General features: G+C 39.1%; 1 protein-coding gene across 1 annotated transcript; it reads right to left on the bottom strand.

Moving 5' to 3' along the window:
* Positions 1-304: 304 nt before the first annotated feature.
* Positions 305-25,374, bottom strand: LOC111864447 (laccase-2). The gene is made up of 11 exons (XM_023851687.2): positions 25,197-25,374; positions 24,739-24,835; positions 22,178-22,298; positions 19,922-20,132; positions 17,532-17,740; positions 12,884-13,088; positions 10,208-10,374; positions 8,424-8,664; positions 4,064-4,267; positions 2,514-2,732; positions 305-523 (listed from the first exon to the last, which is right to left on the bottom strand). The coding sequence occupies exons 1-11, from the start codon at positions 25,363-25,365 to the stop codon at positions 372-374; spliced, it is 1,995 nt and encodes a 664-aa protein (XP_023707455.1). The 5' UTR covers positions 25,366-25,374; the 3' UTR covers positions 305-371.
* Between the last annotated feature and the right edge of the window lie 806 nt (positions 25,375-26,180).

Raw genomic sequence — 26,180 nt, 5'->3', positions numbered from 1 at the left:
TATTTATCTGAAGAGAACTGTAACATGTATGAACTATGTTATCATTTACCGAGTATAACAAGAAAAAAATTTCATTTTAGTTTCCATGAGAATTTCAGATCATGAAGAAAGACAGAAATATTGTTTTGGAAGAGAACAAATATTAACTCTGCCAAAGTAAAAACATCACACCCAATTTCTAATCGAGATTATATTAAAAGGAAATGAATCACAGGAGCCTCATCAAATGTTTGGTATTTATATACGGCATATTACAGGAATTCAATGTGTTGAAGATTTTAATATTATAAATAAACTGTATGAATTCAAATAATAAATAACTCTATTTTTAATAATAACATTGCACATATTCATATAAATATAACAATATGTCAAAACACAAAAATGGGCTTTTTATGATCACCACAACGAGGAAAATCTGATGGCACTGGAGGTAGATGTGTTTGCTCTCCTACTTGGACGATGAACTGCATTCCTCCTCCTATGACCGAGCTCGTTGAACGAGCCTCGAAGAGCCAAGAACCTAAAAATTAAAATGAAGCATTAGCCTCTCTGTCCTCCACAAAAGCACATGTTTATACTTACATTTCCGCCATTTAACTTGAGTACATCATCCTTAATATAAGGATGATGATCATGATGGACCATCATCATCATCATCATCAAGCTAGGAGAGCTCACTCAGTAAAATTACTCCTTATGAGTATGGATTTCTTCTGCACAGTCTGCTATGTGACCAAATCAGTCTCCTGTCAGGTAAATGCAAGATGTAAAGAAACCACAACATGAAGCTGGCCACTCATTTAGGCATTTAGTCGTGAGTATGAAAATTCACGGGTCTTTATCTCCACAGTTCCGCACATCTCAGTGTTGTGATGCATAAGCACAGGTATAACTTACATTTGTATTTCATCAATGTGGAGCAATCAATTTTGAATGGAAGCAGACCTTGACAATCAGCCCTGAACCATAATGATGATGATCGTACCATCATAATCACCTAACCTGTAACTTTCTTCATAGTGCAATTTGTTCTCTGTTCATATAAAAGCACCCTGGAATGTGAACACTGGTATCAGATGGTAGATCTCAATACAGAGATACATTTTGTAGTGTGTACCATTCATTTCAATAAATTTTGTGCATGTTAAATTTATAACAACTTTCATGGCAGCTTGTTGTGTAAGTTAAGTGATTCATGTGTCACAGCAATCATTCTTAGGTTGATCATGGAGATAGAGTAAAGGTAAGCTGCCCTTGTGTTCAACTAACAAGCAATATGCCATTAAGGCATACTGGAGAATGGATGTATAAATCCACATTTTCTTGACCTCAGGACTAGCTAGAGGTGAGCGGTCAGTTTCACGCCCTGGGCACTTTACCCCCAGGAAAGAATCCCTGGTACCCATTTGATAGGAGTTTGGCTGGACCCCAGAGTCGGTCTCAACGACATGGAGAAGTAAAAATTCTTGACCCTACTAGAATTCGAACACCGACCTCTCAGTCATCCAGTCTGTAGCCAGTCGCTATACCGACTGCACTATCGAGGCTCCTGTTCATGAAGGAGAAGACCTAATTTGAATGGTAGTTATAAATAAAGAAGCTAAGACAGAAAGCCAGCCAGGGTAACTCCACCAGCTTGGGTGTTGGGTTGGAGGCTAACAACCATGTCACAAAATATCAGAAAGATCCTCAAATTTGGGCAGATTCTTTTGTATAATTTTTTAATTTGTGAAATAAACAGAGATTTGTATCTTAGATGGTTAGTATTCTCTGTATGTCAGGTTGCTGAAGCTTCCTATGAAATCAAGGAGGTGGAAGCAGGGCGTGTTGGACGAATGGGGTTATATAAAGCATACACAATATTTATGTTGGAAGCACTGATATAAAAGAACTCATGTAGGATCTAGATACAAATGGAAACATATTTTAAAAATAAGCTTTACATAAATAATATTGGAGGATGTAAACTTAATTAAACAGGCTAAGTAATGGGTCCAATGGCAGGCTCTTTGAACACAATAAGTGACATTTGGGTTACAATAAGAAATGGCGATGTATTGACCACCTGAGATTCTATCAGCTTCTCAAGATGGATTATCCTCCATGGAGATTCTTTATATTTCATTTAATAAAAGTTAAGGTAAAGCTGTCCCTATTCTTAATTAATTAAGCATTATGCCATGAAGGCATATGGAGAGTGGATGTATAGACCCACATTTTCTTGACCTCAGCACTATTTGGAGATGAATGGTCAGCTTCATGCCCCGGTTGCTTTACCCCTAGGGAAAGAGCCCCTGGTTCTTATTGTATAGGAGGTTGGGTGGACTCCAGAGCCATTCTGGAATATGTGGCGAAGAGAAAATTCTTGAACCTACCAGGACTCAAACTCTGACCTCTCGGTCATCCAGCGCATAGGCAGTTGCTATACCGACTACACTATCCTGGCTCCTATATTTAATTTAATGCTAGTTGAAATGTATTTTGTAAGATACTTCATAAGTGTAACTAACCAGGATTATCAGTGAACAAACGGATGATTGCATAACCTTTACTGGGTACCACAACTGTGTCTTTCCTAGGTGCATCTACAAGGTTCCTGGATAGTAAGCCATGACTGTCACTCAATTGAATCTCGGCAACATCTATAGGGCGACCCAAAGACTCAGAACCCAGAACTAGGAAATTGTATCCATGAAGATGAAACGTACTGGAATGATTGCTGCCATGACCTGCAATAACACAAAACACATATACATTTGCTGTCTCTTTACAGCCAAGGGTCTGCTGGCAAAATCTCAGTACATTAAACATTCTTTATTCAGCTCTGTCTGATAGTAATTTCAATGGCATCAGTTTGAAGAAAGTAGAAAACAGAAGAAGGTGGTCACACACACTTAGCATTTAATTTTGAATTTGATAACAATAGCAAATGAACAAACCATGTAAAATGTTGTACACAGACAGATAATAAAATACATAGCTATGCTGACTATATGAATTTTTTTTTACTTACCATTAGTAATATACATGATAAAGTACACCGTGTAATTTGTACAGTCTATGTGAACAAATTTCTGTTCCCTTGAGCATTATTTTTTCATTTTAATTGTTGTGTGGTGTATCAGTGTTTCAGACAAATAAATTATTTATTTATTCTTTGTACATAATACACACATTTAACTCAACATAAAATACACAATAATGAGTAATTATGAGATCTATATTACTGACTAGGGATATCATGTCTGTCTGCATGCCCACCTGACTGTATGTAGAAACCCAAGAACTGCTGGCCATATTTCTCTCAAATATAAATTGTAGTTCCTTGTCTAACCTCATCATGCTAATTTAAATTCCATTATGACTGGAATAGTTTGAAGCATTGTTTTTTCCAGCTCTGTATACGGGCAGTAGCCTCTTCAGCAATAAGAAAGGACATTTTATGTTGTTTCAGAATCTATGTAGTGTGACCAAACTCTTAATTAATCTGTTACAACATACTTTAAGGAACACTAATTTATGTTGCTTTATACCCACAGTAACAAGTCAAGATATTAATTTTGTCAAGTTAGAGTGGGCACTTTGTGACAATGGAAATTTGAGTTTATGTGGTAATCTGCATTTTAATCTATTTGTTATGTATGTGGAGCAGAAGTAAATATAAAGCAGGATAAAGAGCAAGAAAGTTCCATGTGTATGACACAATGTCATGATAGTCAACACAAGTTACATTCTAGTAGTCCTACATGTCAAATTTGATTCTGTTAACATTCATCATGGCTTGAACTGAAATCAAAATACCTCCCCAGACCTCATCTAATAGGAAACAAAAATGCTGTCTCTTTCTGGCCAGTGTTGAATGACATCTGCTCCATTCATATCCTGAATATAGTATCCTGGAAATTATGCAAACAAATGAAAAACTAAATTGAATAATTATTATTTATAGTTGTCACAAGGTTCATCATACAGATTATAGTAAATTTAGGAAGGCATGAACAATAAATACTTCCCAGAACGTTTGTTTGGAATCATTCTGTACAGGAATATAACAGCCTACCTTCATTGACGAGGACTATGTCGAGAGTGACATTAAGTGGGGTGTGAATGACATGGAGGCACTCGCAGAACTTGCGGCGCCGACAGTCGTCACTGCACAGCATCCCTTTGGGTACAGACTCTGGTTGGCTCAGCAGAGGAGAAGGTGGGTACTTAAACGTCAGCCTGTCCACCTGGGGCAGCCGTATTGGGGCCTTCCTGTTGTCTGAACAATTAATCAGTAACTGTAATGCGATTCAGACAATAAGTTGCATTTATGTGAGTTGTGTAGCAATAAGGAATGCATTATGGCAACAGTAAACTGATTAGTTATCAGTCAGTATTCTCTGCTGACAATGTACACTTTCATAGGGTATGAGGTTCTCACAGCAGTGGTTAAGCAGAGCACTGTCCCCTGGAAAATAACGCCATGTAGTCCTCTGAAAGTCAACTGACGTTCTGGAGGAAAGTCTCTGTTTTCCATCTGCTTTCACCCTGGTTTCGTATTCGCCTTATTCTTTCACCCTGAAGATGGAGGCAAAATGTTCCTCTGAAACATCGACTGACTCTCAGCTGACTACAGGGCATCATATCCCAGAAGACAGCATTCGTCAATGTACACCTTCCAACCAACTTTTAAAACTTAACATCCTTTTTCAGTGCAGAAAAATATTTTACATTGCCGTGTTTCACATATTTCATACTGTTCTAAAAATCGAAAGAGAAGACCTAAGCAATAAACTTTGCACAGGCATATTAAGATTTTAGCACATATACTTCGAGCAAAAGGCGGAAAATGGCTGACTTGTGCACAGCGATGCCTAGTCACAATTCCTAGAACAGTCAAGCTCAAGCTATATAGGTATCCCTCTGTTTACAGTGGTAATTAGTTCCATGAAGACTTCATAATATGAAAATTCGTAAATCAAAAATTATATTCCCATTACTTTGTATGTGAAATACGCCGACTTGTTCACGAGACTCAGAAAAAAAACAACAACAAATAATTGTATCCAGTGTTTCAATAGCAAATAATCATAAAATGAGGGCTGTAGTGTTTAGGTATGAAATTTATTTTTGCAAATAAAACCCAATTATTTATTCCCGTTTATTTACTCACGCAACGCACGCTTATCTTCCTTGCGAGCGAAGCGCCTCAACCCCACGCCTTCGCTGATAGGAAATAAAACACAGACTGCATGTCCGCGTGTTAGCAGCTACAACAAACGATATTAATTTACTGGAAGATCTGCCAACTGTAGGAACGATCAGTTGCGCAAAAATTATGATAATGCAATGCACAAACATCACAGAGAAGAACATATGACTTTGTCGGTCATTGTATGTATCCGCTTCCCCGCGAGTTGTGCACGTTTTTCTCCGCCTTTATCCCCCCCCCCACAGACACACACACACACACACACACACAAACCCCTTCTTACGAAAGTAAGTTGTTCGTTGTGGCGAAAACACGGTGCGATAAGTGCAAAATAGGTATAAATTCACATGCTTCATTGCAGCGAAAATTCTCAAATCGAGCGTTAGTGAGAAGTGGGATACTCGTACAATAACATCCTAACTGCCTATCTCAGCACAAGCCATAACTCAACACCTCATCTGATCCCCGTATTCAAAATGGGCAACTTGGAGTCACTTAGCTGGTTAATAAATTCCTTGCCCTTATAAACCCTAATTTGCATAACAGTTTTAGTAAAATCCTTCATTTGGACCACATCCCGAGCCAGTTCAGTCAAATTCATATCTACGTAGGTCATTTCAGAAATTATTTTTTTTTTATTTCTCCAATTTATTATACAATCTATCCAGCTATTATGGATAATAAGTACTAGTTATGATGAGTATAAATATAAATGTAATTTAACATGAAGAACGTGTTCCAATGAACTCGTTCTATATGTAATTTAACTAATTATAGTCAACTAGTTAATTGTTTTACAAAATTAGATAGCAAATCTGGTTAACAGTTCTGACGGTTTGAATCTGTGAAGCCTCCTGACTTCTTCTTCATCGTAGAGGTGCGTCGCTAAGGGATTCGGGTGCTTCCGGAGGCGTGCCTGATATTTTTTACTGGAGAGCGTGATTTCCTCGCGTACTGTTGGGATTCCCAGGTCCTTGTGCAGGACGGTGTTTGGTAAGTACCATGGTGCGTTAACTAGTACACGCAGTACCATATTTTGGAATCGTTGAAGAATTTCGATGTTGGAGTTGCTAGCGGTACCCCATAAGGGTATGCCATAGGTCCATATCGGTTTTAGTATAGTTTTATATAATAGGATCTTGTTCTCTGTTGAGAGCTCCGAATGGCGTCCCAGCATCCAATACATCTTGTGGAATTTAGTTCTGAGCTGTGTGCGTTTGGTCTTGATATGTTTTTGCCATGTGAGTCTTTTGTCCAGGTGCATGCCAAGATATTTGGCGTCGTTTGCTTGTGGAATTTGAGAATTATATTTCAGAAATAATGCACACAATTTTTTGTTTACGTCCATGTTTATTTTTTTTAATATCTCTTTACAGTCCTTCAATATAGTCCCCCTGCTTCTCAATGACCGAGTCCCAACGTGTGGGAAGCTTTACTATTCCATACAGGACACCATCTTTCTTTATCTGTCGAATGGCTCGGGTAACTGTAGCAGAAAGTTCTTCCAGAGAGGGAAAACGACGGCCTCGCACAGCTTGTTTCAATTTTGGGAACAAGTCGAAGTCTGGTGGACTCATGTCCGGGCTGTAGGGAGCATGAGGCAGCACCTCCCAACCGTATTGGTGCAGCTTTTCTGTTGCGACATTGCCGATGTGCGGGCGAGCGTTGTCATGGAAAACGATCGGTCCAGCCTCGAGCAACTGAGGTCAGTTTTTGTGCATTTTTCTGCGCAGATTTTGCATAAAGTCACGATAACAAACCGCTGTGACACTCTTCCCGCACGGAACTCTCTCTGTCATGATGATTCCTTGGTGATCATAAACAAAGATCATCATCTGTTTGACCTTTGATTGAGATCGTCGAAATTTTTTTGGTCGTGGGGAAGATGGACCTCACCACTCGGACTGTGATTTCAGCTCCGGTGGATTACTGTCGGGCTTTTTTCCACGTAAAGTTTCGATCTTAATGTACGACCTTTGATCTTCAACAGTCACAATACCCGAGAACCGTGCAGGCTCCATTTCTAACTCAAACTTATTTAAGAATAGTGTACATTATAAATGAAACAGAATAACGCGCTTCTTTCTCAAGCCCCGAACTGTAACGTGAGGCTCACTGTTGTTGCGTCTTCTAATCCGCAGTGTTGCCAACCTGTGCATTACTTATGAAATGACCCACATACATACCAGGTTTTGTATAATCCATATTATTATACTCCCAGACATTATTGCTCAATAACGGTGGTTCAATTAATGGCAAAGGCGAGATTTTTCTTATCGCCTCTCTTCAGAGCAGCTCCACTACATAGTGAGTACCATAAGCCCTTTTCCCTGGTGAGGCCAGATCGTGAAACTTACTACTCACTTCAGTCTATGGCTATGGTCAAGAATGTGTGGAGTTTCACCTCTACCCTCCCATAAGATTTGGGGTGCTTCAATACAGAGGTAGCTTTACCTTTAGCTTTACATCCATGTATTCCTAGGTGTCCGATACATTTCTTCCCTTATGTTTCTATGACTAGTACTCTGTCTCCTTTCCTATGCGCATATTACATATCCTACCCATTCTTTTCACTTTCTCACCTCAAAAACATATGTGAAGAGAATAAATGGAAAATAACTTGCATCCAGTTATTCTCCTAGAAGGTTTTGCACTCACCAGATTTAATACAATATGAAAGCTTATGCATCCCTCTTTCTTAATTTCTATCTTTCTACTTTTCTTTCTTTCATTTCCTCTTTCTTCATCTCCTTCTACCTCCCTTCTGCCTTCCTTCCTTTTCCTCTCCCTCTCACAGAAATGCAAATAATTTTCTTCTGGTAGTTGATACCAATAGAGTATAAAAACTGCATTTAAATTAATTTTCTTCCCACAGTTACAAGTAAACTTGCTTAAAATGTTATATGGTGAAGTTATTTTTCTTGTAAAGTTAGTACGAGTTTTGATACAGCATCACTAAGTGACTCCATCAAATTGTGTTTTGTTAGAGATAACTGATTACCACCTGAAGACAGTAAATTTCTCCCATTCCAATTTTATTTGCATAACAATTCTTGAATCTCAGCAGCTTTTGATATTACTTATACTACTATTTAAAGTTAATTTAAATTAGTATTGTTGTTATGCTGTGAGTATTATATACAGCATAATATTATTTCTATAAAACATATGCAGCAATAAAGATGTATAGCATCCCATCATTATACAGCTGTGTAATACTTACAAAGATAACTTGGATAATTTATTGACTCTTCCAGCATGAATCTGAAGTTGACATCCTTGTCATCAAAGGCATCATACACATAAACATCAAAGGGAATATACAGCTTCATGTCAGCATGTGGTTTCTGCTGTTCTGCAGACAGATGCTGTACATCTGTTTTATGCAACTCCTTCATTTCCTGTGGCCTGCAAGTGGCATCAGACAAGCTGGAACATGTCTTCATCATAGTAGCCATTAGCGCCTGCAGAAAAGTGCCAGACAAAGATTAATATGGAAATGCAAAAGAGAAAATGTGAAGAAAGTCATTTAGACGTTATTCTGGGCAGCATACAGTGATGACTAAGCAATTTATACTAAACGATTTTATGAAATAAGAGTTCAAAAAGACTGGTAGACTGAGAGATGAATATAAGTAGCAGATTTCCCATTGGGAAGCTGATAATGTTTGGGAGAGCCAAGGAAGCTCCTGCCTATAAAGGAACCTGGAAGTCTGTCAGTTTTTTTTTTCTTCAAAAGATGGCTCTGCTGGATCATATTGTGGGCCCATTTATCAGTCCACACCTTCACATGCTATTTCTTTGCAATCTGTCTTTTATATTATCCTTCCATTTCCTACAAAATAGCATATTCATTTCCCTTCTCACCATGTTTCTCCCATCTCATCTTTCTTTATTTGATCACCTTAATAGTATTTGTTCAAGAGTATAAATTATGAAACTCCTCAATATGTAATTTTCCAGATTCTATAGTTCCTTCCTCAGTTTTAAATCACATTTTCAAGGCATGTGAATTTGGCCTGTCATTCTAACAGAATGGTATAGATTGGGAGTGGCTGACAGCAAATGCTGAAGAGAATGTTAGAACATCAGAGAGAGGGAGTAACAGGAGGATGACTTGATAATTTATGCTGTTTGTCAAATGGAGCATGTAACATATTTAAGGGAGCTGAGAAATACATATGGCACTTTCATCAGAGAACTTCAAGGGATGAAACCACCATAACATAGGTGACATGAGTTAAGATAGTAGAAAAATATTGAAATCAATATTATTGTATTACAGTGTATAGGTGTGGACAGAATTGAACTAAATCAAAAGAGGGTAAAATGGTGGTTTTTTTACACTAATGAACTTCTGGTGTTGGTAAGATATGGAGTATTGTTGATTGTCTGAACAATTGTAATATTTTTAAGAAAGATTTTGAACCATGGAGTTCACAATGTATGCACTAGTGTATGTTTACAATGCCTGAATTATGTCAGGCACAAATTCCCGTAGTTAATCTGTTGCCATCTTATTACTGTGAAATGTAATCAGTCATGTTCACTGAAATGAATGTCACTAATATTTCTTTGTTTCCAGGGTAAAGAATTTTAAATTCATCTCAGTTAAAAGTTGCATACAATTTAAACACAATACTTAATTTTAAAGTCACATGATTGATGGTGCTCATATTGCTCCCAACCCAGAAATGTGTAATATATGATTATGTTGGTACAATTAAAAATTAAAGGAATATGATCACATCAAACATCATAAAATTCATAAAATACCAAGAAACCAAAAGTTTTGTCAGAAATTATGTAAGATTAACAGGAGCACCAACATAGTGAAATGGCCCTAGATTTTTTATTCTACAAATTGGAAAAGATTTTTGGCAAACTATGAGAATTTCCACAATATTCTGAACCATTTGCAATTACATAACCTATTGTTCTCACATAATTTCTTGAGAGACACTCAAGGATCATAAAACTTGCAGTTACAGAATGAGGATTACTTACATTTAAGGAAGATTTGGTAGCTTCATTGAATTCATGAGGTAGAATGGCACCATCATAGACAAGAAATGCTTCCTGATGAAGATTTTTACACTGATCATGACCTATGACCATTAACCAGTATGATGATATTGCCTGATTCGCACTGATAACTATGTCATATCGTTCACCTGCCAAAGAATTTTACAGCTAAGATTTCAGGTTCTCAAGTAAGTGACTTGTCTTTTGGTATGTGACACTTGTAATTTGGTAGATGTCCTGAAGACTGAGGACGGAGACAGCACATTCCTCCAAAATTTCCTTAAATATCTATCACAATACATGATGTCACATCCCAGAAGGCAGTAGTTTTCAGACTTAAGAAAGTTATAAATATATGGAAAATGAGATTAACATCATAGCCATAAGAACAGATCATAATGACAAATATGGCTTCACTAAAGATATCAGTCTTGATATACATCAAACATTGTCCTTTAAAGAAAAATCTACACTGAAATTGACCTGTCATCACAGATAAAGTAATTAGGTATTCACAGTCAGTCAGATGTTCTCCCATGAGACAGAGATAGAAGGTGCATCTATTTAGTTGAGATCTCACTATTCCTACTTGATAAATTGATTGAAGCATATGTTACCAAGATCAGCTTCAAAAAGCATACAGAATCTGCCACTAATATTGGGTGCTGTATAGGAGGAAATGGAATAGAGGGAGATTTATGCACATGGACCCTCTTGTATGCGTTTGCAGTTTCAGTAGCTATGGATATATGTCTATGAATCAATGTGCATACTAGTATCCTATTGGGGCTTCTCTTTGAACACAGGTTACTGTGCAGAAGGAAAAATTGTTATCTTAAAATCTGATGAGCATTAATTTATTCTACATGCTGTTCACACAGCTGCATAGGATGCCTTTCAACCCAGTACCAGGAATTCTGCTTATTGATGTACAGCTCAGGCGATCAGGGGCACCGTCACACAAAATTATCAGATTTAATACATCTGCATTGTTATCCAAAATTTCCAAAATCAGGAATTTGGACATGCCATTATTTTGATGTTCAGTAACTTGAATTTTGTTAAGTCCAGTAACTCAAATCCTTGCTCAAATTTCATTCAAGAGTCGTGTTTGAAATTTCTAAGGTCACACATTTAGTCAGAGGAAATTTGTTACACTGCAATCTTCACGCTTTCGATGTTCTCTGGTGTGCGTACTGAATGCACACCAAATTTTGAAGTTGCAGAAACACAGAAATTAATCTCTTTAAAATGTTATCCCATTTTGAAAAATCGTCCATTCCTCCACAAGTGAAATCCTAGCTTAATATCATCTCCATCTGCACACTAGACTACGTTCGAAAGAAGTCTCAACAAAAAAAGAAAAGGCACACTGATGATTCGCATACAAATTGCGCTACTTCATTTTCCTTTTCACAGCAGAGAATTTTAAAATATTCCACCCCAACTTCTGGTCGTGCGTCTTTCACAGCATAAATTCCAAAGAAATTATGTACAAAGGTGAAGCTATCCCTGTAAGAGGCCGTGAAGGCCCGTAGGGTTGTGGGACGTCGAGGCTCCCACATCGTCTAGAAAATCGGCTCACAGATGGGGGCGAAGTTATCCGCCTTATGCTCCGGCCGCCCTTTACCACCCAGGAATTTCTGGTACTCATTTTTGTTAGAGGCTGAATCGACTCCAGGACCATAGTGCGGCTGGAAGGATTAGGTCAATTAAAAAACCCTACCTCATCGGGAATCAAACCCACGACTTTGTGGCTTGTAGCATAGTACCTCAACCAACTACGCTACCGCGTGCCCCAAGAAATTATGTAACAGTATGAAAAACTTCACTCTTATCCAACTACAAGGAAGAGCCAGCTGTTGCAGATTCCATTTCAATTTTACAAATATTACTTAACGCAATATTACATCAGGATAATAATATCTGGAATTGCCAAATGTCCGTGACAAGTACTTTTCATTGCGTCACTGAATAATAGCAGAAACATCTGCACAAAAAATGAACCTGTAACCAAAGCACCAAATAAAATTATGAAATTATATATCTTTCCAAAATTTATCGAATGTGGTGCCAATGTCAAATATGCTTGCACATAATTCGACTGCTTCGGTCTTTCACAGAATAATCCTAAATAATATCCATATCAGCATCAAACATCTGTAACTGTTAACATCTACATTCAGCTTGAAAAATCTGCGATAATAAACCTGTTTGAATAGAGCACAATATTTCTAGATTAAATTAACAAATTATAAAGACTTTACTGAAGTTTACTTCCAACCAATTCAACATATTACGTATTCAATTATATATATAGTATGTATGTACATGTATACTCGTATTTGCACACGTTTATTGTAAGACACTTGGTTCGAGCTGCAGCCATCAATCAACCCCATGCATACTGGAGGAAGAACAACGATCAAAACAAGGCAATATGACTCTCATAATAATAATAATAATAATAATAATAATAATAATAATAATAATATGGTTGGTGATCGTGGCGGTGGTAGGGGCATAGGTAGTAATGTAAGTAGTACTTGTCTTGGTGGTAATAGTAATAGTGGTGGTAGCAGCAATATTTGTAGCAGAGACAGTAACAACTGTAGCAGTAGCAGTGGTAGTAGTAACATAATATTACATAGTTCATACCTGGAAATAACAAGAGATGCGAAGCAGTTGTGGGCTTCACGGGTACTCCGTCCGTTGCAATGATAGTCAGTTCATGCCCCTCCACTTGAAGTTGAATTGGGCAGTCCAAAGATGCGGCGTTTATGACACGAAATCGGTATCTGTCACCCCATTTAACTAAAAATCTGGTTTTCGGTATATGGTTTCTTGTTCTTGATTCTGGGTTCTGTTGTAATAAAATATAATTAGAGATAGAAGCTACTTGACATCTAAAGCACTCGCTAGATATTCCGTGAGAACCGGTAATAGATTTCTGGTGAAAGAGGTTAGATTTCAACGTAAAAATGTTGAAATTTTGTAAAATCCGAGGTTCTCACAGAGTTGGTTGTGAAGAGTTATAGCTTCTTAGGCATAATGCCGTGTAGTACGTTGAAAGTCAACAGAATTTTCGGAGGAATATTTCTCCTCCATTTCAGGATCGAAGTTTAAGCCAAGAAATAAACCAGGTAGAAAGCGGAGCCTGCTCTTCTTGCTTCATTCTTCACGCCAGTTTCCTGCATGGCTTATTTTTGGACCCTGAATATCCTGCTTAGTTTATTCTTCGATCCTGAAGATGGAGGTGACATTCCTTCCAAACGTCGTCTGATTGTCAGAGAACTACACTGCGTTATGTTCCAAAAGACACTACTCCTCAGTGTCCAAAGTACGTATAACTGTATAATGCTGCACAAATAACAAACTTTATAGTATATAGAACAAGCTAGGTTAATATTGTTAGGATATTCGTGTCATTATAAGATTACAAAATAAATGTCTCTTGGCAAAACACATCAATTAACGGATCATTTATTATGCAGTATAATTATACTGTTAAAAGAAGCTTGCTAACACAAATTTCATTGTGTGCAGGAACAGAGCTGATCTACTGAGCACAAAATTGATCGTATATCACTTCTTTTTTTCATTGGCGCTACAGCCCTCATTTGGGCCTAGACCTACCTCCATGAAACTCTCCGTTTCAGTTCGGTTTTATTAGATCTTAAGACATACGGCAGGACTCCTTGGGCGGGTGATCAGCTCGTCGCAAGGCCTCTACCTGTACACAAACACATCCATGTCCTGAGTGGGATTCGAACCCACGATCCCGGCTTCGGAGCGAGCGAAGACAGTGCATGCCTTAGACCGCTCGGCTACCGTATATCACTTTTACGGTCATAAATTTTCTAATATTTTGTACGTATTTCTTTGAGCTAGAAAGTCGAAAAGGATTATCCAGATGCATAAAACCTGCTTGCGAGACGCTAGAGTGTTTCTTTATTCTAGGTCAGCTTAATAAGATCTTGCAGAACTATGATGAACAAATGAGTGGCGTAATCTTTGAAGTACCAGAGAGTAATAAAGGGTTTTGTGGTCCATAATAATGTTTTTTATTTAACACTCTACCTGGCCTCCCCTTTCTCCTTTCTTAGCACATGGCTACGTAGTAGAGATCACTGACAACTCCTGGCCAATAAATGTACCTAGAATGAAAATCCTTCTCCAGTAAGTAGAGCAATATTTTACTGATGCGAATTATAGTGTTCACTTCCTGGCCGCACGGAAGTAATATGCAAGCAGTGGAGCATCATTCACTGCTAGAAAGACTTTCACTTTCACCACTTTTGAAATTATCAAGCTATGAATAACATACGACCACCTCTGTTGTCTAGTGGTCAGAGTTCCTGCCTACAGATTCAGAGGTCCCGGGTTCGATTCTCGTCGCTACTCGATTTTCTGAGAAGTAGTGCGTCTGGAACGGGGTCCACTCAGCCTCGTGAGGATAATTGAGGAGCTATTTCAAGGAAATAGCGGCTCCGGTCTAGAAAACCGAAATTTACGACCGTGGGGATTCGTTGCGACACACTCTATCCGCTGAAGTTGGCAATAACTTCACCGACAAGCGGCGGTCGCTCGGTCGGTATACGAGTAGTTGGCTTGCGGACTCAAGCCATGGAGTTTAGTTTATGAACAACATACAATAAAACCTCTTCAGAAAACCATCCCTTTAAAACACCATATTTGTTTGGCACGGATTGTAGTTTAGGCAGTTTTAGTGTAATGCAACCCCTTTTTCAGAGACAACCCTTATATCCTCTAAAAAGGCCATCTCACAACGGAAATTTCGGTCCACGGCCTTTGGTACACCAGTGTCGTGGAGAACAACGTAACTACATACCTGACACAANTGTCTACCAGGTTAAGATAACGACCTTCAACACGTGAAAGCCCGCATAAGGGGCGCTGTGGATACAGTAACTCCAAACATGCTTCAAGTATGGATATTTGTCGTGCCACCAAGGGAACCCACATTTCAATTTATTGAGAAAGTTAAATACGCAGAAAATCTTTGTTAGTTTCCCTTTGTAATGGTGTAACCCATTAATGTGTATAATAAATTCTTTCTGAGGTATAACGATTTTATTTTGGATACCTTTCATCCGGACACTCTATATATCGTTGCAGTTGTTACAAAATACATAAGTGTGGTGTTTATTATATCATTACTCAGATTCTCACCCATCCCCCCCCCCATTCCGAGACCACCTCTATAAAAGACGACTTATGGGCGGAAAGGTCAGTGGTTTTCTCGGAGATGTATCACTGCAAATCCTTTTTATATCTGTCTTTCGTGTGCTGCATTATCAAGGAGAAGAAATTGTCCTGTCACCCCTTGAAAAATCATATTAATGTTTTGCAACATTTCATGTATTTTCAGACAGACGGTAACAGGTAACAGGAGTGAGCCGTTCAGTCGTTGAATTCGGGGAGGAGGAATGAATACAAGTTAGGGTTTATTTCGTGCATCCTGTTGTGTTATTAAATACAATTTCTTTATTAGAGTCCGTCACAACACAACAGCATAAAGGTCAAGGCCAAGCCAAGCTCATTTTAGCCTTGACCTTTATACTGACGGACTCTAATAAAGAAATTGTACAAAATAGGTTCTTTGCATGAGCATGGGGATATACTTTATAACCCTTAAAGAGAAAACGAAGCTGATCAAATTAAAACTGTTACGACTGTACAGCTAAATTCAAAGTCTCAGTTTCTTGGATGATACACTAATAATAATAATAATTAAAAGTAATAGTAAGAAAAAATTAAATTACCCCTGTAACAGGCCGTGGAGGCCCACAGGGTTGTGAGATATTGAGGTTCCCACATTATCTAGACAATCGGCTCATAGATGGCGGCAAGGTTGTCAGCCCTACGCGCCAGCCGCCCTTTACCCTCACGAATATTCCAAGAACAATCCTGGTACTCATTTCTGTTAGAATTCTGTAAATTGAAAAAAAAAATCCAATGACCTCATCGGGACTTGAACCCGCGACCTTCCGGCTTGTAGCATAGTGCCTCAACCAACTACGCTATCGCGTGCCCCTAATAATAATAATTAATACAAGATAAATATTTCGTAATAAATTTACCTAAATTGATGGGAGAAATATAATTTGAGTGTATATATATTTAAGTATATTTGTTCACGTGAATTTACAGAATGAGAAATGAGTCTGTTATGAATACTTGGAATGAGCTAAAGGAATAATTATTTAAAAAATATTTACTACAACACAATTAAGAATAACATGGACAAATATCAGGTCAGCAATTATATAAAACTGATAAAGTAATTTCTATTACTGTTTTAACAGAAGGCAAATGCCTTCTAAGAGGAATATAAATATATATGTAAAATATTTTAAAAACTTGTAAATATATCAATATATCAACTGCTATACGGTTTAATATTGAGATACTTTACTGCAAATATAAATTAAATTGCTTAATACCACAGAGGTAGAACTGGTGAACAACTGACCTTCATAACAGTAAAGCAGCTTCTGATATGGTCTCTTAAGATGGAAGTAGGTAAATGTTTTGTGTAATTAAATAAATTAGTCGCGCTCGATGGTGGTGGTGTTTGATGTATTATCAGATTATCTCTTCAGGCATATTTGTTGTTGACAAGCTTACAGTGTTTGATGATAGCGTCAAGTGACAGCAGTTGAACCTGAATAGTAATTTAAAATTTAATTGCATTTTTTAAGCTAGAGCCAAACCAAATTTCGGATCAATGGTGAAACCCAAACACGGAACAGACCGGACCATAACGTGCTGACTCAGACCTCTTGCGCCGTTGGTCATACTGAGTACTGGTGGAATGCTGACTGGCAGAAGAAACAGTACGCTTGTCTACCTTATCCTTAAGTCATTATTCTAACAGTATCTGTACCGGTTGATCTGCAGGGAATATGGAGCTAGGAAAGAGGTCATAGCCTCACAGGCCGATAATTTGCATAGAAGCACTGATGTGTGCTAACAACCACACCGTGATATTTGGTAAACATAATTAACCTACTGACGTATTTTGACGAATGCAGGACATATGTTTATTTGAATGATGTTGACAACTTTCACGGATGCAAATTATGACCAATTTGAAAGGAAAACTTTTCAATTACCATAAAACAGATGCCACTTTTCTTTATGCGAGCTTTGTCATAATTCTGAAGTACCGACTTCAGAAGGCTTGAATTAAATCTGTAATTTATTTTGAGTAGACACTTTAAAACGCCATGTCGATGGTTTCTTTTAAAGAGAACGCTGGTCTACGTGCAAACATACTCACGAAATGGCTGCCCTCTCCATTGATAAGTACTGACGATACTTCGATGTCTTCCTGTGACTCTAAATCGTATGTAAGAGCTTTGTGTGACCAGGGAGAAACGATCAGGACATGCTCGTCAAGGTCATAATCGTAGAGGTCAGAATTAGGGTCACGTTGAGGAGACTGTCGTACAATGAAAGGGCCGAAGATCCCGTCTGCGTGATGAGAAACTGAAAGGAAATTAATGTTATGTAGACATAAAAGTGACCATTAGAATGATCAAGTCAAGGAGGATGAGGTGGGAAGGTCATATAGCACGAATGTGGGAGAAGAGGAATGCATATAGGATGTTGGTGGGAAAGCCAAAAGGAAAGAGACCACTGGGAAGACCAAGGTGGGTGGACAATATTAAAATGGATCTTAAGAGATATAGAATGGGATGGTATGGATTGGATTGATATGTCTTAGAATAGGGACTAGTGGAGGGCTCTTGTGAACACGGTAATGAACCCTCGGGTTCCATAAAATGCTGGGAAGTTCATGAGTAGCTGCAGAATTGGCGGTTCCTGAAGAAGGGCTCAGCTCCACGAGGAAGTAAGTAAGACATGACAGTGACATGAATAGGGACCAGTGGAGGGCTCTTGTGAACACGGTAATGAGCCTTCGGGTTCCACAAAATCCTGGGAAATTCTTGAGTGGCTCCACAACTGGCGACTTCTCAAGAAGGGCTCAGCCCCATGAAGTTAGTTAGATATAATGGTATGTTTGAAAACAGAATATATCTTTCCATTGCGTTTCTTTGTTGTGTGATTATAAAACTTAGCCAGTTCTCTTTGGTAATGATATAAATAAAGTGTATTTGAAACTAACCAACCACCTAACTAATTCCATGACACGATTTCCACAACCAGTGACTGTCGCTCTCCTGTTCACGAAATGTGTCTGATTTAACGCGTCACAAGAGCCCACTACCGCATTCTATTCGAAGCCAGATGAATCCAGTCACCCTAATACACTATTTCAAGGAGATGTATACATTGATATTATACTTGTGTCTACGTCTAAGCTTGGGGCCACACGAGAGCACAAAATGCGTCCGTTGTAACGAACGTCGTGACGTCCGTTGTAGAAATAAACAAGAGAGGCGAATGCTACGCTTTCTTCTGGCTTCATTGCAGACAAAAAATTACGCACCGCATTATGCAACTGTGTGGTGCCCTCAGCAACGTCCGACATAAAGTACTTTCGTTGCAACGGACGTGCTTCGTGCGCTCGTATGGCCCCAGCCTAAGACCTCCACATGGTCTCTGCCTTTTTGAGGTTTCCCCAGCAAATTTTTATATTTATTATATTCTCATTATATTATACGCCCTTCCAGTCTCAAGTTCCTTGGACAAGATTCTCCATCTCTCTGTTATATCCTCTTACTTAGATCCAAATGTTCTCCACAGCATAATTTCGGACTGAACATTCAAAATTATCTCATGTTTGCATTCCACAAACTACGCAGCTGATACTGAATCATTTAATAATCTGAGATATTGAAATATTCCAATAATGACATAACAAAAGCTATGAACCGTAACATGTAGTAGTTAGAAAATATATTCCTTGATAAAATATGGCGTGCCTCATATGAGAGTGCTTTCTCCGTGACTGTAGCAGGCCCATATATACTCGTAACTAATCAGCATTTATTTCCACCGAAATGATGGTAACACATTTTAAATCTAATTAATTGCATTATACGAAGGAAGGGAACTAAAGTGTATGCATATAGGTCTGTTTAAAAGGCAATGAAATGGGAAATGAACAATGGAAGAATACATAAAAGAACAAAGACATGTTCATACATGCATTTGCATATATGCAAACCTATTAACCTCGGGCTGGCTTATTCGGCAGTGACGCAAGAAGAGACAGAGAAAGAAGGGCTTTAAAAATGTATGTTCTTAGAAGATTATTTGGTTCTGAGAGACAGGACGTGACAGGAAGTTGGAGAGAGCTGGAATACGATGACTTTTATAATTTGTACTCTTCACCAAATATTATAAGAGCAATCATGTAATAAGACAAAGAGATACATGGAACAGACGAGTAATTTATACAAAATTATATTCAAATTTTTAAGGGAGAGAATTATATCGAATGATATTAAAATGGATTATACGGAAATAAAAAGTGCTTGTGCGTGGATTGTATTCATCTGATTCAGAATAAGGCCCAATGGTGAGCCCTTGTAAACACGATAATGGACGTTCAGTTTCCAAGTGCAATGCATTTCTTGACTAAGTGACTATCAGCTTTTCATGAAATAGTTTTTCCCTGTTCTCATCATAGGAATTATCACCTTCTGAGAAGCATTATGGCTATGTTCCTAATAATAAATACACCATTTAACCAGTACTTACCATAATGAGAATGGTAGAAGTGAGTTCCGGCGTTGGAAGCACGGAATTTGTAGCGGAAACGGGTCTCGCTCTGTATGGGGCACTGTGTAATCATAGGGACGCCATCCATGTACGGAGAACCCCGCTGGAGTTGCCCATGCCAGTGCAGGGCCGTCTCCAAGCCGCGCAGGTGACTCGTCACATCCACAACGACTATATCTCCCTCGCAAACCTGCAACCAAGCGCATCTGCTACTATGCACTGACACGGTCTGCAGGACCCCAAAACATGTTTCGGAAACTGTCTCAAGCGTAACAACGAAAAATTATCCTTGAGGTAAATCTGACAGATAGTTACTATAGGATTCTGACGATGGTGTATAACACACTGATATGTTGGGTTTTTTGGACTTTATCCATTGTCCTGGTTTTTAAGATAACAAATAAAAACACGACGTTTCGGAAACTGGATCTGTTTCCGTCCTCAGGTGAAGGAAAACACCTGACCCAACTGAATAGGTGTTTTCCTTCACCTGAGGACGGAAACAGATCCAGTTTCCGAAACGTCGTGTTTTTATTTGTTATCTTAAAAACCAGGACGATGGATAAAGTCCAAAAACCCAACATATCAAATCTGACAGAGCCTGATGTTGACAACTTACGCCTATCTAGCTCCAAGGATAAGAACAAGCCGCGTCAATGAATCGGGCGATTTTAAAAACGTTGTGAACAGAAAACTATTGCATTTATTGGTTTTAACAAACCCCGACAAATGGAAATGAGCTTCATCGCTCATCAGTAAGTTGTTAACGACATCTTGGTTTTGATTAATTAATTGCAAAAAAAGTCTGGCAGAAATCAACTATTGTTTTCATAGTCGCGTTCTTGTAGCGCAGGAGTAATTTGAATTTTATAGGGGTAGAAGTGGAGATAGCCGGTCACGGTAGCCGAGCGGTCTAAGGCATGCACTGTCTTCGCTCGCTCGGAAGCCGGGATCGTGGGTTCGAATCCAACTCGGGGCATGGATGTTTAGTTTGTGTGTGTGCGTTTTTCTGTGTTTGTGTACAGGTAGAGGCCTTGCGACGAGCTGATCACCCGCCCAAGAAGTCCTACCGAATGTGTAAGATCCAGAAAAACCGAAGTGAACGGAGAAGTTCATGGAGGTAGACCTAGGCCCACTGGGGCTGTAGTGCCAAGGAAAGAAAAATAAGTGGAGACCTTTGTGCAAAATCCGTCAAACGCTGGCTTCGGACAGCCCGAGTGATGTGGCGTGGCGACGCGCAGACCGGCGTGGACTTCGTTCAATGGCTTCTCTCACTGCCGCTACATTCTCGGATGTACGTGCTGTTTCTACGATACCACCTTTCTTCTTTAGTGTAGAATCAGTAGCCTCAAAATTTTGAACCCAGGTCTTAATGGCATGGGCAGATGGAACAGCACGATTGCGATGAATACCGAACTCTCTTCGAACCACAAAACTGTCACCGTTTTGTAAAATGCTTTCACAGCAAGAGCATGTTGTGCTCCAGTCCACGGCTCCATTGCACCTAAACGCTTTAAAGTAGGCTGCTGGATGGCAGTATTAGCATCCTCTCCACTCCAATCAATCCAGGAAAAATCACCACTTCCAAATCCCCCGATTCATTGACGCACTCTGTACATGTGCAGCTTTCCGTGTATTCCCCACCCTTCCTTACGGTGTCTTAAGCACATAGGCAACTTTGTGTATAAGTTCACTTGTACTTGTGCTTAACTAATTACTAAGAAATGAAGATTTATAGAGGAGTAGAGGTATAGCTGACACATTCCTAACCCTTGCGCTAGATGGAGATTAAGTGGTCAGCTTCACTCCCGGGTCACTTAATTGCATATATAACTGTTCATATATACATACGTACTTTAGCAGATCCAGAACGAGTAGAATGTTGTGTTAAAAAATGTAAAGCTATCCCTGTAGCAGGCCTAGGGGGACCATAGATTTGTGAGACGTCGAGGCTCCCACATTTACTAGAGAGTCGGCTCATAGATGGCAGTGAGGTTGTCAGCCTTACGCGCAGGCAGCTCTTTAACCTCAGGAAGATTCCTGGTACTCATTTCTGTTAGAGGCTGAGTCTACCCCAGGGCCATAGTGCAGTGGGAAGAAGTAGGTTAATTATAAAATCCAATGATCTCACTGGGAACTGAACCCGCGACCTTCCGGCTTGTATCATAATATCTGAACTAACAACGCTACTGAGTAACTGAAGGAAGATGCAGTAAGAATTGTGGACGGGCTTACCCGCACAGCAGTTCCTGGAAGTTCCCCATTCACAGAGAGCATTACTCTCTGTACTCCGTCTGCAAGAGAACAGTGGCGCTCCACACACTCGGTGTCATTTCCCGGACACTTCGAGCATCCTCTAGAAGAAAAGTCAGACCCAGTGTACAAATGAAATAGGCAAATAGTACACTGATTCAAGCCTAGGAATATTTTTCCTTTTCTGAAAGGAGATGAACATAGAGTGTTTTCACACTTCACGAGCGACAATTCATTCGGTGCTTCGTGGTACGTACGAGTATATTCATGTTCACTAAGGATCCATCCTGAAGTGTTTGTTAAGCGTTAAATGTAAATTCGTGCCGATAGAAATGAAATAATCGTATCTACGATCACTAGAAATATGCATGAATTCTGACAGAATACTGAATAAAAAAGTATGAAGAGCAAACATTGAAGACATTTTAAAGCCATGGCCAAATATTTAAATGTAAACATTGCTGGAAACAACATTTACAAATAATTATAACGAGTAACGTATCAAAAAATATGCTGAATTATAAATCTGGAACCTCCAAACAAATATTTATTAACCTACATTAAACTGGGTTTGGAGGCTGTGGATTAATCCTCGGATATCCCTGACCTTAGTAGCTCTGGTGTGTCCAGCATTAAGACTAGATTATGTTACACGTATCTTAGGAAAGTTCGTTTCCAACGGCGCCACAAGTACGAAGCCAAGTTTTCATTGCGTCTCACCATAAGCTGTAGTGTAGTTCAGATTCTGCTAGAAGCTGGCAGCGAGAGAATGTTACTTTACTTGAAGAATAATGTACTCTGAAGTGTGACGCCGTGAAGTCTAGTAGAATCTTATATACCTACGTTTCGAAATAAGGTACTGATTCTATCCTCGGTATGAAGTGTAAGCGAAGCGAGCGAGGTAGCAAGTAGCAAGAAGAAACTATTCATACATTCATATATGTTTTCAAAGTATCCAGTTAAGCCAATATTGATAATACATGGAATTGATCTGGGTGGCGAGTGAACCTACAGAATCTACACACATTTTCACAGACTCAATTCTTTCAGAAGAGATCAATTTTATAGTTAAGTTCCTAATTTATATTTCTTCAAGTAAAACAGATCTACAATCTTAGTCTGACAATAAGATGTATAAGAATATTTGCGAAGATTTTGTTGAGTGCTGGCCATGCGCTAAACTTGTGGGCATTAATGTACCTAGGTTCCTTGAATTACCCCTACGAAACGCTGGTGACCACCCACAAGACTACACCATGGCGTACTTAGAAGAACAGCAACGCGATTCTTCATCGCAGTGTGAACCTCTAATTTTATTATCTCCTTGTAAGTTATATTCAGCGCTTCTTTAAGAATATTCTCACTTGTATCAGTGACTATGGACGGCGTTTGGATGGTAAAAAGATTTATTGGCCGCTTACAGGTGTAACTATAATTAATTATAGCATTAATATTGATATCCACAATACATATCACTTCACTCTTAAGTCTTCTCAGTCTACTTGCAATAGTCTTTACTTCGTAAGAGCTCTCCAAAACGACAATTCCTCTGCAATGTCTTCACTAGACCTTTCCTGGTACAGAATTTTAGTTTCCGTCGTCCGCTTGTTAACACTCCACAGCTGAGCCCTTAACTGAACTCCTGTGCTATTGTTCACCTCTCGTTATCTAGACTCGAGTCAGAACTCAAGGAAAACACGTGTCAAGTGTCAGTATGCGTACCTACTAGCCCGTTACTCAGCACTAGGCATGGCGCGGACCACATTTAAAACACTTCTGTTTTTATGATGCGTGTTCATTGGCCCGTTGCCTAGAACTGGTCATGGTCCGGACCACACAGAAAACACTTCTTCCAATACCTTTTCTATTATTGCGTACGCGTATTTCTGGCGCAGTTCAGAAACTGATCTCCATGACACTATGTTTGTCGGTACTTTCATCCTTAGCCTTAGCGTCAAGGAATAGACATACACGTACAATGCACCGGCAGAGATGCAGCCGATACACATGAACTGTTTGCTGCTTCCGGTCATCGAAGAGCACGGAAAAAAAAGGCAGTGGCTGTAACGCGCTGAGATAACGTCGCTTATTCCTTAGTTACATTATGAATATGATGTCACGTGTTTGGAATTCAGAAGGGCTACTTCCACGGAAACGCTAGAACAGACCTTTGCGTAGGAAGTAACAATAGCAGTATTGTAATTCTAACAGTGAGTTTCCACGGTTACAACAGAAGTTTCACTGCGTACCAACGGCCGCAGATTATAAGAAGGTAATGCATTCGCCGAGACAGTCTTGGGACAGTCGCAGTTGAAGACAGTTGAGATCCAGCCACGGTCAGAGACAGCTGGAAGATAGCCACAGCAGAATGCAGTTGAAGTGATACTATTTGTATTTGAGTGTGCAAGAATAAATGTATTCGCTAAATCTGAGACCTACGTGAAGTTATTTGGCGCGTGATATACCCAAAACGTGACAACATGTAATCTAACTCATAGTGAGATACGCTAAGCTAGTCTAACAATTTCTGGTATCAGTATTACCTGTTGACTGTAAGGCGAGGTTCCAGCACAAACTTGAAGTAGCATTCCTTAGCCTTCCGTCCATCCAAACAAGGCCGAGAACAACTTGTCGACTTCTCTGCACATAACATCATATATGAATTAATCTCACAGAGCCCAGTCCTTGTTAAGGTGCCGAGAGTCGCTCATAGTCTTAGGAAACCCCTGCCTCTGAAGGGCCCAAAAATTCACCACTGAGGCCCCCCAATTGGATGAATTCAATGCGTACATTTTCATCCTATTTCTTAATGGTTCATTTCAACATTGTCTCGTCTATCCCCAGGTCTTTTTATTTGAAGTTTCTGTTACGAGTTCACAACAAATGGTCACAGATATTTTTTATAATTTTTAGTTATTATTCCGAAATTTTTAACCCGGATTTCTTAATTTGTTATTCATAGTAGTCAGAATCGAGTGATACGCCAAAATGCGTAACTCACCGAGCTGTTCCATCCGCACGCCACCACGACTGAGCTTCACAGCAGAAGGCCTGATAGAGATGGCCGGCCAGTTCAGCATGAGGAAAGTCCCGGCGAGCAGCAGCAGTGCCGTCACATTAGGCAACACCAACAGCAGTGGCCCGCCTGGCTTCCAGCACCTCGCACCCATGCTGAACCTAGCCTTCAGCATCCAAATTAAACAGATCAAATTTATTTATTCAATTGCTTATTTAACGACACTGTCAGTATTTCAGACTATATAGCGTTGAATAATGGGATGTAATGAATAACGAATAGGAAAGATTTGGGAGGAAACGGTCCTAACCTAATACCAGGTATTTCACTTGAGTGACTGAAGAAAACCTCGAAGAGCCTCAATGAGTATAGCTGGTGTCTCAGAAGAGATTCGAAGCTGTCGCCTCTCACACGGAAGTCAAAAATGTCACTGCATGGTGCAGCCTGCTCCATAATGAAACTCAGTTTTGTACACTTCTATCCTTAGGTTCCTATTAGGATAAAGAAATAACTATTCTACATCAGCAGTAACAGCCATTCCTTAATCTTCTTCGTGAAAGGAATTTTGATTTTATTATATTTCAGCATCCTGTTGCATTGTTTTTAGATGTAAATGTTCCGTCTGGAATGCAACAAAGTCAACCTTTTATAAAAGACAATATATTTCATACATTAAAAGATTTTGTTGAATATTTTGATTTGTTACTGGAGTCATCTTTTGAAAATTGATACATTTTCCAAGGAGTTATTATCGGTCTTTACAAGGAATGGTGGAAATTTACCTCCACTCCCACATGCATCATTCTGGCGTGGTTTTTAAGTAATTACGAGGAGGATTAATTTTACCTTTATACGAGTACAGTACAATATTATGGCTCGGCCTGCATTCTGTTGTCGAAAAAAGAAGCAGTCATTAATGAAGTGGGCGGTTACTGAACTGCATGTGCTTGAAGTAGTTTAGTTCCTGAA

The sequence above is a fragment of the Cryptotermes secundus genome, unplaced genomic scaffold (genome assembly GCF_002891405.2).
Source record: "Cryptotermes secundus unplaced genomic scaffold, Csec_1.0 scaffold621, whole genome shotgun sequence".
Taxonomy (NCBI): Eukaryota; Metazoa; Arthropoda; class Insecta; order Blattodea; family Kalotermitidae; genus Cryptotermes; species Cryptotermes secundus.
The sequence above is the reverse complement of the archived record's forward strand: the minus strand, read 5'-3'. Positions and strand labels throughout refer to the sequence as shown.

Bases quoted from the DNA above. Each gene is read 5' to 3' on its own strand.
- LOC111864447 (XM_023851687.2), bottom strand. From the start codon at position 25,365: ATGGGTGCGAGGTGCTGGAAGCCAGGCGGGCCACTGCTGTTGGTGTTG. The intron at 22,299-24,738 runs GTAATACTGATA...CTTTTCTTCTAG, and splicing joins CCTCGCCTTACAGTCAACAG to AGGATGCTCGAAGTGTCCGG. The intron at 13,089-17,531 runs GTGAGTATGTTT...TTATTACAACAG, and splicing joins ATGGAGAGGGCAGCCATTTC to AACCCAGAATCAAGAACAAG.